General features: G+C 37.4%; 1 protein-coding gene across 2 annotated transcripts; it reads right to left on the bottom strand.

The window, feature by feature from the left end:
* Positions 1-4,448: 4,448 nt before the first annotated feature.
* Positions 4,449-13,524, bottom strand: LOC131769577 (uncharacterized). Of its 2 annotated transcripts, none has more exons than XM_066172256.1 (6): positions 13,380-13,524; positions 10,100-10,198; positions 9,613-9,668; positions 8,105-8,205; positions 7,444-7,511; positions 4,449-5,306 (listed from the first exon to the last, which is right to left on the bottom strand). In XM_066172256.1, the coding sequence occupies exons 2-6, from the start codon at positions 10,196-10,198 to the stop codon at positions 5,184-5,186; spliced, it is 447 nt and encodes a 148-aa protein (XP_066028353.1). In that variant the 5' UTR covers positions 13,380-13,524; the 3' UTR covers positions 4,449-5,183. The 2 variants fall into 2 exon arrangements, with proteins under 2 accessions (XP_066028353.1, XP_066028352.1); XM_066172255.1 differs by lacking the exon at positions 13,380-13,524 and adding an exon at positions 11,598-11,880.
* Between the last annotated feature and the right edge of the window lie 1,523 nt (positions 13,525-15,047).

The following is a 15,047-nucleotide window of genomic DNA, read 5'->3' as shown; positions in this document are numbered from 1 at the left end:
ATAATTTATTTTCACCATACGTTAATGCTTTGACAAAACAAGTACATTCCACCGCAGGATCTGAGAGCGCCGCAATACCGCATTGTGGAATTTTACACCGCTATAACGCATTAAAAAATGATCGACATCACAACATTGAAAATCCCAAAGGCAGCCTCACGAACCGACCTTTCTCTTAAAATGGGTAATTTAGTGTTATTGCCTGAGTTGAAAACGTAAATTGGCCACCGTAAAAAGTTAAAAGGCTGACGTTTCGAGCGTTGGTCTTTCGTCAGAACGATTGGGCTAACGCTATCGCTCCAACGAAAGGCTCACGCTCGAAAGGTCAGCCTTATAACTCTTTGCGGTGGCCAATTTACGTTATCAACTCAGTAAATAAGTCTCGATTAACCTGTTATACTCTCCCACCGCCGGACGCAGCACCAAAGTTTCTTTGGAAACTTACCCCCTTTTTTCCTTTGTCTTTAAATGTCTCCTTTTGATGATATTGGCAACTTTAGAGTCGAGAACTTCTCGAGATTCTTTTTTTAAAAAAGATCACAGCGAGTTCTTTCCACCATCCTCCGGCCATCCATGAACCAGCAGTCAACACATTCATTCAATATTTTAAAGGAACCGCGTCCTGATAATGAGATTGGCTTTAATTTTATAGCGAAAAGGTTACACCAAGGAACTTATCCACGCAAAGTGGATTAGTGAATTTTGTTTTGGTTGTCTTTGTTTGAATGTATTCAAGACATCAAGCTGCTGTGTTTTGAGCTTCCGTTACCACATATTCTGTTTCGAGTTTAGAAGGGTAAAGTTGAGTAAATGAACTACTGAGAGGTTCTAGTGAGCAACGTTTCGAATTGTCGAGAATCAACTCTACACTTTTTAAGAGCCATGACTGGGGCCTCAAGTGAAGGCCATATTATAGGATGTTAAGTACAAAGTATATAGCAGTCACGGTTGACGTTACCTTATTTAGAATAAGAAAATTTTAAAAGCTCTCGAAGTGGTAAGGAAAGTTTTCAATAAATATACCTCTTACCTTTTGTTAGCCAGTTCAGGTCCCCCAAAATTATTACACGCAAGCTAATTTTTAGCTTAGGCTGATTTTTATTTATCTTTTAGGTAAGCGACATAACTCAGAGAGAGGATGTCCCAAAAGGCAGTCCACAGCATGTCCAAAAAGTAATGGAAGAAGCAACAGATCTTTTCCGCTCTATCCCTGACTTATTCAGACCGAAGGTTTTAGCAGTAGTTTCACATAATGGCGAGAGCTTTGTTGGCGCGTCGATTTCAGTAAGTAATTTCTTACGCCCTCTCTATTTGCAAAAAAGAATTGCTGATTTCAAAAATGCGAGTCTCAGAAAAGCAATCATATTTCACCAGCCATTAGAAACAGAATATACGCAGGAATGGAGATCGAAAGCAAAAATGATCAATAACCACCCCAAACCTGCATGTGGAAGTTGCCGGCGCACTTTCAAAAACTTAAAGGGCTTCGTACCGGAGAATGTGCAAGGAGATGACAGAAATAGATCAATCCTCGGTGCATGTGCAGAGTATTGTCCTGTTGACAAACTTCTTCACCATGAAACAAATGATGATCCAGAAATAGGCCATCGTCTTCAGAAGAATTTGAGACGATGCTTAGAACTCTTTAAGAAATTTAATGCAATCGTTAAACAGTGCCAAGAAGCTGTTAATTCAGGAAATATCCAAAAAATTAAACAGGTGTACGAAGAAGTACATCCTATACTTGACATTTTTGGCCGATCACCAGAATTCAATGACAGGTTCTAGGAATTGGTTCTAATACTAATGATCAGTTGACACGCCACCTATACAGTGTACTTGTTCATAAAAAGCAATCGCTATCTCTAAAGAAGCACAGGAGAATACAAACAGTAGACTGGGCTTTAGTTTCCGATGGTTTCAGGAAAATTTGTAAGTGGCCGTGGAAGGTATACTCGCTCTGCATGACTTTGCGAATTCTTTAAAAGTTATACCTAAAACTCAATCCATTACCATTAATTTAGTTCAAGACATATTCCAGGTTAGTAAAGGGTGGAGATGGAGTGGAAAATATTTCAAAACGGTCTCATTTTAGTCAGCCGGTAGAATTTCCAAATCGATATCACCTGATTCACGCACCCTTCTTGGAAGACGTTTCACTTTGTCTTTAAATTGATTTTGAGAAAATATGATAAATTTGCCTTGTTAAAAATAGAATCGAACAAGGCCAGGAATAAAATAAATCAAGGCTAGGATCGAAAACCGACAGGACCGGTTATTTACACAAGATCTAACCCAAACCACGGTTTTACACAATCAGTGAGCCTCAGGCTCTCTCAATAAGAGTAATTGATTTAATTAATTAAACGTCCTTCCAATATTAGCTTTTGGCCCTGTTTACAAAAATAAATCTTCAGATAAAAGGTTCAGCTAAATTTAGGATATTTTGGGACATGACTTTGTCAGTTCAACCAATATCTAGAATATAAGACGTTACAGCTGGTTAAAAATAATAAGAAAACTCCTCAAAACTATACATCACAATATCATTGTAATTCAAATCATACGTTAATCTGAAGTAATACATCTGTAATTCTCAAAAAAAATGCTGTGTTAAAAACTCTTTAAATTCTTCTTTCGGAAGAATTCCATCCTTGGTAAAGGAGGAAGAAAATTTAAAGTATGTAACATCAATAAACTGACCCAACCAGATGTATCCCGTTGAAGTTTATGAACAAACAAATCTGTGAAAAGTCAACATTTGCAAGTCTTTTCGCAATTTTATTTTGGACATGACTCTATGTACACTCGCTGTGCACCTGATGTGGGTATCGCAGTTAAACCAATCTCTACGACGATAGCAATGTTTCAAAGCTTTCATCCCTATCTCTGGCTGAAAACCTCCCTTAGAAAACCTGGGCAGATGTGTAATTCTCACGGTCATCAGGAGGAGCGGTAAAGCAATTGGGGGCAGACCCCCAATCAAAATAGCTTGTCTTAAACACCGTTTGATCGGGGAAGGGAAAACACCACACCCTCTTACACGTCTGTGGGACGACCTTACTCAAAAAAGCCTCTTTCAATTAATGAGAGGTGAAGCTGTGCATAAATGGGCTTAACACTTTGTTTTAGGATAGTGTATTGAAACTATAGAGGTATGGTCAATAATAGAATTTAATTTTCAGGGATATCGTATCATTATGAAGCCATTTGAGTTGCTTACTATCTTTTCCCTCGTCATTAGCGGAATGGATACATGAAAAACAGGCATATTTTTCAAGACCAGAATCCAAACAATCCAGTTTGTTTTGAGTTAGTTTTAAAAGGTTTTGGTTGCAATTACTTACACATCATTTTGCACTATAGCATTCTGACAACTTTTCTTTCTAATTGATAGATACGAGACCCGGTCTCGCAGTGGTCAACAAATCTTTAAAGTATCCCCTCTGTAGTCACAAACCATTCCCCCAACATCCTTTAACTCTCTCATCAACAGCAGATCATCCACAACTATTCCTACTTTCCCTTTGCCCCTTAAGCTCCAATAAGCAAAAACGATGGTCAACTGTTGGCAAACAGCTAAAAAGGTGATATAATGTTGGTACAGAAGGGAAATTTATACCATCTCACCTGGATATGTTAAACAACCGTAGACGTACACCAAAACTCGTCGTACCAAGTTACAAGCCATGCTCAACACCCTTTTCAAATCCATCACTGCTTAAGCCTTCCTTTGATTTCTTCAACTAAGGTGGTATCTAACGAGACCTATAACTTCACTTTCTTAGAAATTCATAAAGAAATGTAGCGGATACGCATTTTAATTTACTTTTTCCTATTGAACTTCGTTCTTCGCTTTTATATCTTTTTTCAGGTGACCTACAGAAATATTTTCCCTCAATTTTCTGAATTTCGCCTGCCCACTCCTGCATAGAAGTAATTCCCTGACCAAATAATTACGAAGTGTAGCATACGATTCAGGCCATCAGCCTCTTTCCATCAATTAAATAATTCAGTGAAATGCGACAGACACAACGAAGACCTGTCAAGTGGAAAAACTTCGCCTTCCGACTCATAAAAGTTGATAATAGTTCTACATAATTATAGCATAACACCCATAGAATAATAATCAATGCTCACAAGAATGTTTCACTAGCTATTCCCACAATGTCATCGTCACTGTCTCGTTGCCAGTGCCTTCTCCCTTCAAGATCGTGTTTCTGGTGGGATTTCATAGTAGTTTTGCAGAATTCTCGACTCCATTATGCACATGTTAGGTCCTACTGGCGACAAACTTAAGTTTATGGCCGGATGGGAGAAGAGTTTTATTTCTGGCATGCCTGTCGGTTTTCACCACTGATCGTGTTTATTCAATATGCTTTTTGATTATCACCTCATCATATGTGTTGAGAAATGTATTGCTAAGTATTTACGTTCAGTGGGAAAATGGTAAGCTTTATTTCTCATTACTAAGAATTTGATTCCAGTAAGTTTAAAGAAATATTTAGTCATTTTCAAAATAAGAACTTCACAATCACGAAGAACGTTTGTGCATGTGTAATGTACAAAGGAATGTGATACAAATTATGGACGAAAACGGCTCTTTGATGAGTGTGTTATCAGTGTGTTTTCAAGTATTTTTTTTCTTTTTCTTTCCTTTTTTTCAATTACCGACATTTTTACACGAGCTACAGTACATAAATTGTACCCACAATACTGACAGTTTCTTCCTAAAACATTCATAAAAATACTTAAATATTTCTTACAGCTTTCATAAAAATACTTTTAACATAGGCAACAAATGCCTTCAAATATCTTACAACTCTACATTTGCGGACTAAACAATTAATTACCATCATTTATAACTTTTTTTTTTACAATTTCATCATGTTGATTTAACACAAAATAAAACTGAGAATGAGTTCTTCTCAAAAGAAAACATACGTAGATAAAATAAATACATACATACATTTAATTAATTAATTAAATTAACGTATATTTACAAGAATGCAATTAACAAGAAACTAAAGTAAGTTCTCGTGAAAAGCTACTGAACCTGTTCAAATAGGAAGTGTAATGTATAACTTTAAGCGGTGAGGTTAACTCTCGTCCTGTATTCTACAAGCTTTGCTGCAACAAGTAAATAGTTTAAAGAAGGGCGCCCAGTGTCTTTCGGCAATAAATTACTCTTTGGTCGAGTTAGCCTTTATGTGTGCATCCAAAGCTTCAACAAATAACCTATATCCATCCGTTTGCTTCAATTCATTCACACTGATCCCTTCTCCTTCATCACTGGAGTCTGAATCCTGACAAAAATAACGTAATTTGTTATAGAAAAATATAATTCAAAGCAGCAATGTTGGATCAATGGCATTTCTCTTGACTGAGAACGAAAATCGACTCCTGGAAGATTTACCATAGACCGATTTTGGCCGTGTACTTGAAGGATTTCTTCTATCGGTAAGGAACAATTCAATAACTGACAAATTTGTACGTTGAAAATTATGCCCATTTTTTTTTTAGTGATTCAACGCATGTTTTCATTTCGAGTGCGCTAATGCACTTCACGATTTTTATTGGGAGATTGTCGATCCTTTTATTTTCATTTATCAATAAAGTCGACTTTTCTTGTCACTAAAGGGCTATTGTGTTTATATGATAAACAAAATAAGACATGGTTGCTTGTAGATATGGAATTTTTCTTCTCATGTTTAACTCGACATCTCACTCGTTCGCTGCGCTCACTCATGAGCTACTGAGTTAAACACTCGAACAGAATTTCCATATCTAGGCGCGCCCATGTATTATTCTCTGTATATCCTTCTCCTGCTTCAGTTCCTTCAAACCGATTCCTTCTTTTTCATCACTGAAGTCTGAATACTGACGGACACGACGTAATATCTAGGGAGTGTCTACAGTACTTAGCTAAAGAGAGTGCTTTTTTCCTGGGAGATTCCATTCATACACACTGGAAGCTTAACGTGCTCAGACATTTCCCGAGCCAAAGTGGCAGCCGGAAGCTGCTCTCCCCGCTTAATCCAGTACGTCATCGCATAAAGTTTCCGCTCTGTTACCTCATCAAAACCCAGATAAAGCATAACTTAATGTCATGCCTAATTTTAGTATCTATGACGTTTTTGTAATTCGGCGAATTTCTCTTGGAATCCTTAGGAAACCTCGTTGAAACTGTTTCAAACTTTTTAAAACAAGTCCCTTGTGGCATTTTATAAAAGCAAAGTAGTTTAAAAATGATTTGTTTTCTACGGAAGCATTTAATAAGAAGCTAACCGCAAGTCTCCATAACAGACCAGACAAGTCATCGTAAGGATTCCTTTCTTTAGAACGATTTCCTCCGATATCGAAACAGTACAGTCATCGGTAAGCTCCTTGAGTTCTTAATTCGAATTTTCAGGATACTAGTGTGAGCTGAGTAATGCGGACATTCTAGGCATAATTTACATAAATATGCAGCACAACAGGGAATAACTAACGGTTCCCTGCAACAGGTACTTTAAAAAAATTCGTAGATCATGGCTTGAGAAGTGAAAAAAAAAGTCATCAAGCTTTAGTTCTGATGGACATTTCAGAAACTGTTCGAGTATCTTGATAAATATTTCACAATGTTATTTGACATTCGACCTCTTTGGATAGTTTAGCTTGGTTTTATGGTCGCTAAATCATTCAACCGAATGGTTGGATCTTTTCAGTTGTCGCCAATTAAGAGAGCATGTGGAAACGTCCAACCTGATGCTGGTGGACTAAACTTGTTTACTACATGTATAATGTTCACCAATGTTTGAAAACCGTTTCATGACATCTCAGTTTACAAACACTCAACCTGCGGAATTCACACAACACACCAAATTTCAGCACTTCACACGCTGTGTTCATCCAAAGTTTTGCTGCGCATTCACGAGCATTTTAGCAGTAAAACAAGGAAAAATCGACTGAATCGATAACGAAACATTTCCCACTAGGTATTATTTAATTAAGCGGTATCGCCTCCTTCACTTCGGCATAACTATGAAATTGACTTCGATCGATCAACCATGAACATTAAATCATGAAATACAAGAGCAGTTCATTTTTTTTAATTGCTGTATTTTCAGCAAAGTTTTTTTGGAAAATGCTCGGGTGTCTTCCAATTCTCTGAATAGGTAATTCTATACGCTACTTGTTACCGACAAACTTGGGCTTACGTTTTCCTAGTATTTAAGAATTTACCAGATTGTTTTTTTTGGAAGCTTAGATTTTGAGGGAAGAAAAAACGGAAATCCCATGTTCCACTCTACATTCTATCCAAACATTCATCATTGACCACTTGGGAACGACATAATGTTTTTTATCACGGATATGTAATGCACTTTCCCGCAAGCTTTTCAACACTAATACTAAGAATATAAACTTCGTACAATACTACGATCCAGTTTTACTTCTTCTTACCTCTACTAGATCTTCTTCTTGCATAGAACACAAATCTTCATTTGTTGATGGCTGAGGTGACGAATGAACTATAAGATAGTTAAAAAGTAACCACAAAGCAGTTAAATATTGTAAAAATTGTGAATTGAACAGAACAAAATTTACTTGACATGTTAGAACTTAGTAATTTAGTATAGAATGTAAAACATAATAATTTGGTTCATTTACTATTTTTTCTTAATCAGCAAAGCAAAGGTGAGGGGATAAAATTGTTTCTTTTTTTTTCTTAATTTGGTCACCAGGCTGGAAAAAAAGAAAGGAACCTACCATTCAATCGATAGAAAACAGTTATCATCTAACATTCCTTTTTTATGTTCAGGTGTCTGACTGTGTGCCAGAGAAAAGATTGAAAATGCAAAGGGTAAAACATAGATTGGGTGATAATTAGTAAAACCTCACAATAATTCTAAAAAGATAAAGCCTTAGAGTTAATTGTTATAGCAGTTATAGTACCTAGTTTTCATAGTAGATATTGGAAATTTGTTTTTATCTTAGTTAATTGTTTGAAACCTTTGTGGGTTTTTTCAATGTACAAGTAAGTTGTTTACTTAAAGTAAGTAAAGTTTACTTGAGTAAAATTTCCATTAAAAGCATCACTAAACATCATGAGAGTCTTCTATACCTTGGTGATGATTTCCATTCAAACATGAGTGCTCCTCTCTTCCTTGACATTCTCCTTCGGCAGGAGTACCAGTAGTAAGAGGAGACTGAACATCCCTAGGGCTGACAAAGACAAAACAAGACAGTTCACTATATATTGTTTGAGAAAACTTAATTGTTTGAATTGAAGTTTTGATTGCTTTTCATGACTGTGGGTTTGTAAAGGATAGAAAAGACTCATCCTGTGATGTACATGTACATGAACACACTAAGGAAACATTACTTCTATATCAGAAGATAACACACTTCTCAAAATAACCATTTACCTGCAACACTTTTAAATTCATCAACTAGAGTCAGACTCAGTGTTAAGGTTTCGCATTAAGATCAATAATAAAATAATAACTAATGATGATTAAGATGCTATAAATAAGGCACTATAGTTTCCCTGAAATATCTTAAGGATCAAAAGCATTTTAGTGCATTATTTTTTTAAAAACAGTACATTCACTTTCAATTAATTTCACATGAATATTTGGAAGTTAAACAGTATCAAGAGTTATTTCTTTTAAAAAAATACACTGAATTGATGAAAAAACATCTACAAAACTCCATTATAAGTTTTCATGGCCATTAATGGTCCAAGCAATAAAGCAAACTACCATCACATGCTAATAAAATAGGACTCAATAGGTTAGAATTGTGAAAACTAGACAGCACAGTACAATAAACTTTAAAAGGAACTACAGGGTTTTTGTTGCTCATTTTTCAAGTTCAGTTATTTTTCAAAATTGTGGATGCCCACATTAATAAATGCAAAACATTTTGTGTGGAAGGCAAGAACTTTGGTACCAATCAGCATTTCTGGAAGCATCTCTTTTCCTGCTATTTTTACAACCCTTTGATATATTTTTATTGGGAAAAAATTTCTAGGTGTGGCATTTAACAGAATTTCTCCTTACACTATCGGTATGATATCAAGCAGGCAAGTAATAGGATAAACTAAAAATATCAATTAGGGGATTATTGGTTAATCCAATGCCAAATTCTCCAAACTAACATCATATAAATTGTATGGCAGAATTATTTATGAAATCTTGGTAGTTAAAGGGTCAATAAAGTTTTAAAAAAGAAAAAAGTAACTCAGGTTCCTTTTCTTGTTCCATTTCCTTATAGAAAAATGTCAATCCAGAACAGTTATGTCCAGTACGCTAGGGTGCCACAAAACTAAGCTACTTAAACTTCTGTGATGAACAGATCTTTAGAGGAAAAAATCAATGAATGTGATGATAGATGGTATTGGTACAGTAAATGTTTTGAATAATTGGGGGTAACATTTGATAACATGGGGGTAACTCAGTGATAAGAACAGTTGAAGGTAGTGGCAAAATATCAGTGAGCACTACTAACAACAGTCCTTCTTAGGATTACACTCACCGTGACAAACAGTCCATGGGATTGCATAGAAAAAAATAACTTCAGTATGCTTCAAAAAGGTAAAGTTTACAAGTTTCAGACAAAACAACTTACCTATTTGAAACTTGATCAGTAACACTATCATTTAATCCTCTATAGGCAAGGGGAACCTTTCAAAAACAAACAATTAAAAATCAAATAGTTGAGTAAAAGGTAAAGTGTTCACATGAAGCACCTCTTCCTTGCAAAGTTTAAATGTACCTCATATTACACAACTTGAGTTGTATTCATTTTACAAGCAGTGTGAATTCCCCCTTTCCACATTTCCATTTCATTTAATAGCTTTGTTTTGCTGGCACCCTCAAAAGACAACTAGCAATCCTCAGGCATATTCTGGCATCAAAAGAAGTTTATTTCAACCTAAAAAATTCAATAATGCTCATCTGTTATAATACATATCATGAGTAAAGCCGGGGCCCTAAGGAGGGGGGGGGGAGAGGGAGAAGCACACTCTTCAATAATTGGCCCAAAAGGGTATGTAATAAAGCAGTAAGTTCAATGACAGTATTAATTCCTGTAGTCTTCGAATAGTTTCTCTCACCTCAGAGTAATTGATGTGAACAGTTTCCTCTGGTGCAGATCGTGAAGAAGTTGCCGTGAAGTTGGATGCTGTTGCTCGATCTTCCTTTGCATTTTCCATCTGAAAGTGGCAAAGTATGAATGGTATTGTTGCTAAAGTAACGTTGGTCTGTGATCGTGTTACTGCTTTCTTTCAGAGTCTTCAGAAACAACGCTCACGTCTCAAGAAAAAGCCAACGATTAATTCATAAACGCATCAAGTTGTGTGACTCGGTCCCAGGTAAAAATATAAGGTGGGATCCTGCCAATCCCACCTGGGATCCCAGGTGTGTCCTGGGTGGGATCCCGCCTTTTTCAAGTGGGATCCCGGGTGGGATTATGGAACATCCCGCATGGGATCCCGGGTGGGATTATGGAACATCCCGCATGGGATCCCACCTGGGATTATGGAACATCCCGCATGGGATCCCACCTGGGATTATGGAACATCCCGCATGGGATCCCACATGGGATCCCGCCAATTGAAGTTGGGATCCCGCCTTAAATTCCTAATAGCATCCCACCTGGGAAAGCACATCCCAGGCGGGATTAAACCTAGAATCCCACCAATCCCTCTTGGGATCCTGCCTCAAATTTCAGATAGTTTCCCACCTGGGACATCATATCCCAGATGGGATTGCATCTGGGATCCTGCCAATCCCAGTTTAGACCCTGCATAAAATTACAGATGGCTTCCCACTTTCAGAAAAATCCTTTGAGGGATCCTGTTTATCACTGGAGACCACAGATTTATGAAATGTACCAGATAGGATATCTTAAAATTAAGAGGATAAAATTTTCTAGGTGAGCTATAGACCCCATCAATCCACTGAGGGTCCAAAACTTTCCAACTAGCTATAGAACATACTGACACCTCCAATGGGATCCCATTGTCTTACCAAGCTGTTGATCATAAATGATTCAAACAGTACATGAATACACAGACTATATGTGATAAAGATCTCATAATTTATTTGCAATGAACCAGCATGTGTTTGACTTGTTTCATTAACAAATTTCTTAACCGAACATTCTTAAAGAATAACAGCACAACTCAGCATATTACTTTTTCTTCATCATTTAAGCAGACCATCTACAGTGTAATAAGGTTCAACGTTTAAAAAAATTGGCTGTTGTGTATCAAAGAATAAAAGAAAGACAAAACCTCAATCATTCATGTTATCAAAATTTTGACAAAGGTACTGATTGAAAGTCTGCTCTCTCTTCAGTCGAATTTTTCAAAGCAAAGCAAGGTCAGAATGTTCCCAAATGTGACTAAAGTAATCTTGAAACCTTACTCATAGATTTATTTCATTGTAAAGTGTAAGCTTAGGAAACTACAGCATGCAAGCGACCAGTTCGATTCTCAGAATTATTTGAGTTTCAGTTGCACTGAGCGTTAGGTAAGCTCAATTCAAGCCGTTATTTCTATTCTTTGATAAGATTTTGATCACGTAACGAATATGGCAATTTGTACTCACCACAAACTTCTAAAAATCCTAGCTTAAAATGGCCACTCGATCGTTGTTTGAACTAGTTGATATGTCAACTGTTAATTGTCCCTTCTTTTAATTCCACGGCGCCAACGACTTTCTTTTTATTTAAAACACTCACGCTGTTCTCGTTTTCCCATTAAACCACAATAAAACCAATCTTTAGAAGTGTTATATTAAGCAAAACAGTTGAGAAAAGAAACAACTTGAAGCAAGAGCGGTTAACCGATGAAAAGTACATTCAAAGATGAGCGCCAAATGGAGTTTTCTTTGTTTCCGATCACGGGCATGATCACGTGGACCGTTTAGCAAAGAGAATCCGCTGGCTTGACCCATTGCAGTCTCAAGAGAAGCGTGCAACATTATTCTGTCTCCTCTGATCGGTTCTCCTCTCTTAGATGGTGGATACCTTGGATTCATGTTTTGATGATGACATAAATAATGATGTGAATTCACTCTATGTAGAAATAATCGACAAGAATCGAACAAGAATGCACGATTTGTGGCCGAAAGTTTTCGAGGAAAGAAAGACTCGAAACCCACTTGAGTTATGTTCACGGCGAAGGTGAGAAACAACACAAGCCAATCACATTAGGAAGTATAAGAGATACCTAAATGATCCCAGTGTACCAGTACCCAAATCAACAAGGCTTGACCACAACAAGCGTTCAGCAACACGTTCCAACACAGCTAGCCATCTCGATTCCTCAGTCGGTCTTTCCAGTGAACTAGCAGTGGTGCCAACAGAGTCAAGTGCGTCTCATAACGGAGAAAACATTTGCACGAGAGACAGAAGCAACTACATGCGATTACAGAGGTGCATTGGAATTCTCGTCTGCAAATGGTTATGCACAGTCTGAAGCGTTACCGAGCTTGGAAAGGGGTGGAGAGAACAAAGATACAAGGTTGTCATTTTATACTACAAGTAAAATTTTATACCAGACCTACAAGGTATAGAAAAATTTTGTTGATCGCTGACTCAGAGAAGAACAACAAGTAAACTTTAGAGCTGTTATTATTGAACTGTGACTTGTACTTTTCATTTGTATGTAAAGAAGGAATTGTATTTTGCACCAAAAATATAAAGAAGTAATATTTTTTAGGAGGTCCAGTGATTGGGACATTTAAGAAATTAAGTTATGAAAAGAAACTCGGTTTCTACTTCTCACTACTAACAAGTCTTGTTTTAAAAATATTTTCAGATCAGAGTTTCAAATAAAGCAAATTGAAGAAGTCATTTAAAAGGTGTATTTTCTCAAAGGGAACAGTGACCACCTCTGTCTTGTCCGCATGCCAAATATTTGCGGAGTGTGTGGATGATCCATAAGTTTTGGAACTCTCACAAAAACGTTTTGTAAGAAGATATACAGCAAAACAATATTTTTGTAGGTGGGATAAAGAATCCCAGGTGGGATATGTAAATCCCGACTAGGATCCCGGGTAGAATGCATAAGTCCCACCTAAGATCCCGGGTGGGATGCAGGAATCCCGCATTAAATGCGGGATCCCAGGTGGGATCAAATTTTCATCCCAGGTGGGAAAGGTGGGATCCCACCACCTAAGGCGGGATCCTGCCATTCCCACCTGGGATCCTGGGTGGGATTGCCAGGATCCCGCCTATATCCCGCCTGGCATTTTACCTGGATAAGCTACGAGAGGAACCGTTGAAAATTTGAACACATTATAGTATGGGGAACGAAATATGGTCGATTTACAACGATAAATATTTCGAAATATGAATAATTTACACGTAAAATCATTAACACTTACTCACATCCTGTGTGTCCGTTGTAGCTTCTGGCGATTTCTTCCGTTTTAGGCTTGCTTTACCATCACTGTTATTCCTGTCAAAAGTCTTTTGACAGGACTATTTTTTGACATACTATTCGTTATAACGTGTTCAAATCTTCAACGGTCCTCTAGTAGCTTACAGTGCAACGGCCTCAACCGGGGCCACCCGAGGTTTTTTAACCAATCAGAAACCGATTCGTTAACAAACAATTTCGACTGTGGGAACAGCCGCGGCAGATTCAAAATTTCGATGAATATTTTGAAGCGGCCGCGTTTGATTTTCCGACTGTATGTACAGTTTTGGTCAATAAATAAATGTTGATCACCAAAGCGGCCCTTTGTCGAACAAATTTCAATCGATATTGAAAGATAACTGAGCGGTTGAAATTTCAAAACAGAAATCGGCCCTAATAATTTTTTCTACGCCTTTGTGGTTTGCGTAAGCCAATCATTAAAAAGCGACCGTTGGTATATACTCCTTCGCTTCCTTTTTTGAGAAGCAGTTAGTGTTGGATAAGTGCGTGCAACTTAGAATCAATCAGGCTGGTGGGCTTTTCGATAACGGTAGACGTTTACCAAACTTTGTTCGCGAAAGGGTCTTGGATCTTCACCACGATGGAGTATCTCAGCGCACAATTGCACAACAACTTTGGGCAAGTCGTCGTTTTGTTCAAAATGTCTTGCGTGACTATGATTTGACAAACTCCTGTTTTCAACCACCAAAACGCTACAAAGGTCACACTGTTCTGACTCCAGATGCTGCTGAATGCATTGAAATTGAAAAAATTTGTAAACCTAGTATCTATACCTCCGAATTACAGAATAGACTTGTATTGGATGGCGTTTTACACCCAGCGGACTTGCCTCATCCAAGTACAATTACCAAATTCGTTAGAAACGAACTACTGATGACAAAAAAGAAAATTCACGCGGTTCCGTCTGAATCTAGAACAGTAGAGATCAAAGCCCGTACGAACTTCTTTCTTGATCAGGTCAGTGATTTGGTTGTCAGTACAATCCACTTTTTCGACGAGGCAAGTGTTACAAAAACTACAATGAACAGACGATACGGAAATTCAATAATCGGGACTCCTGCCTTTGAAATCCAGAGATTTGCATCCAATGCAACTTTTACAATAAATCTTTTACATTCCTGTCTGGGAGTCGATTTTGTAAATATACTCGAAGGCGCTTCCAACGGTAACGAACTCTTGTTTTTCTTTGAGGAAGCTGTGGAAATAAAGAGGCGGGATAGTTCTGTTCTCCTTTAAAGGGGTGATACTGTTATCATGGATAACTGTCTATTTCATCACGGGAGATTCACAGAAAAAGCCTTGAAGGACCTTCTTGGTGAATATGGAGTAAATCTTCTTTTCCAGCCTCCGTACTCTCCGCACTTGAACACTTGCGAATTCTGTTTTCACCAGATAAAGGCTTTTCTCAACAGGAATCAGTTGTTGGCTGCGAGTGAAACAGAAATTGCCATTCACGAAGCATGCGACAGAATCACACAACAGAACATTCGATGTCATATTTTAGGCACTGTGGGTATTTGATATAGAAAGAAACTCATAAGGAGTTTTTTATCTTCTTGTTTTATGCGAATATCTGTGCCTGGCAATCATACGCGTGATAAACTAGCTGGAA

Source organism: Pocillopora verrucosa, chromosome 9 (genome assembly GCF_036669915.1).
Source record: "Pocillopora verrucosa isolate sample1 chromosome 9, ASM3666991v2, whole genome shotgun sequence".
Taxonomy (NCBI): domain Eukaryota; kingdom Metazoa; phylum Cnidaria; class Anthozoa; order Scleractinia; family Pocilloporidae; genus Pocillopora; species Pocillopora verrucosa.
This window is presented reverse-complemented; position numbering and strand designations above follow the sequence as displayed.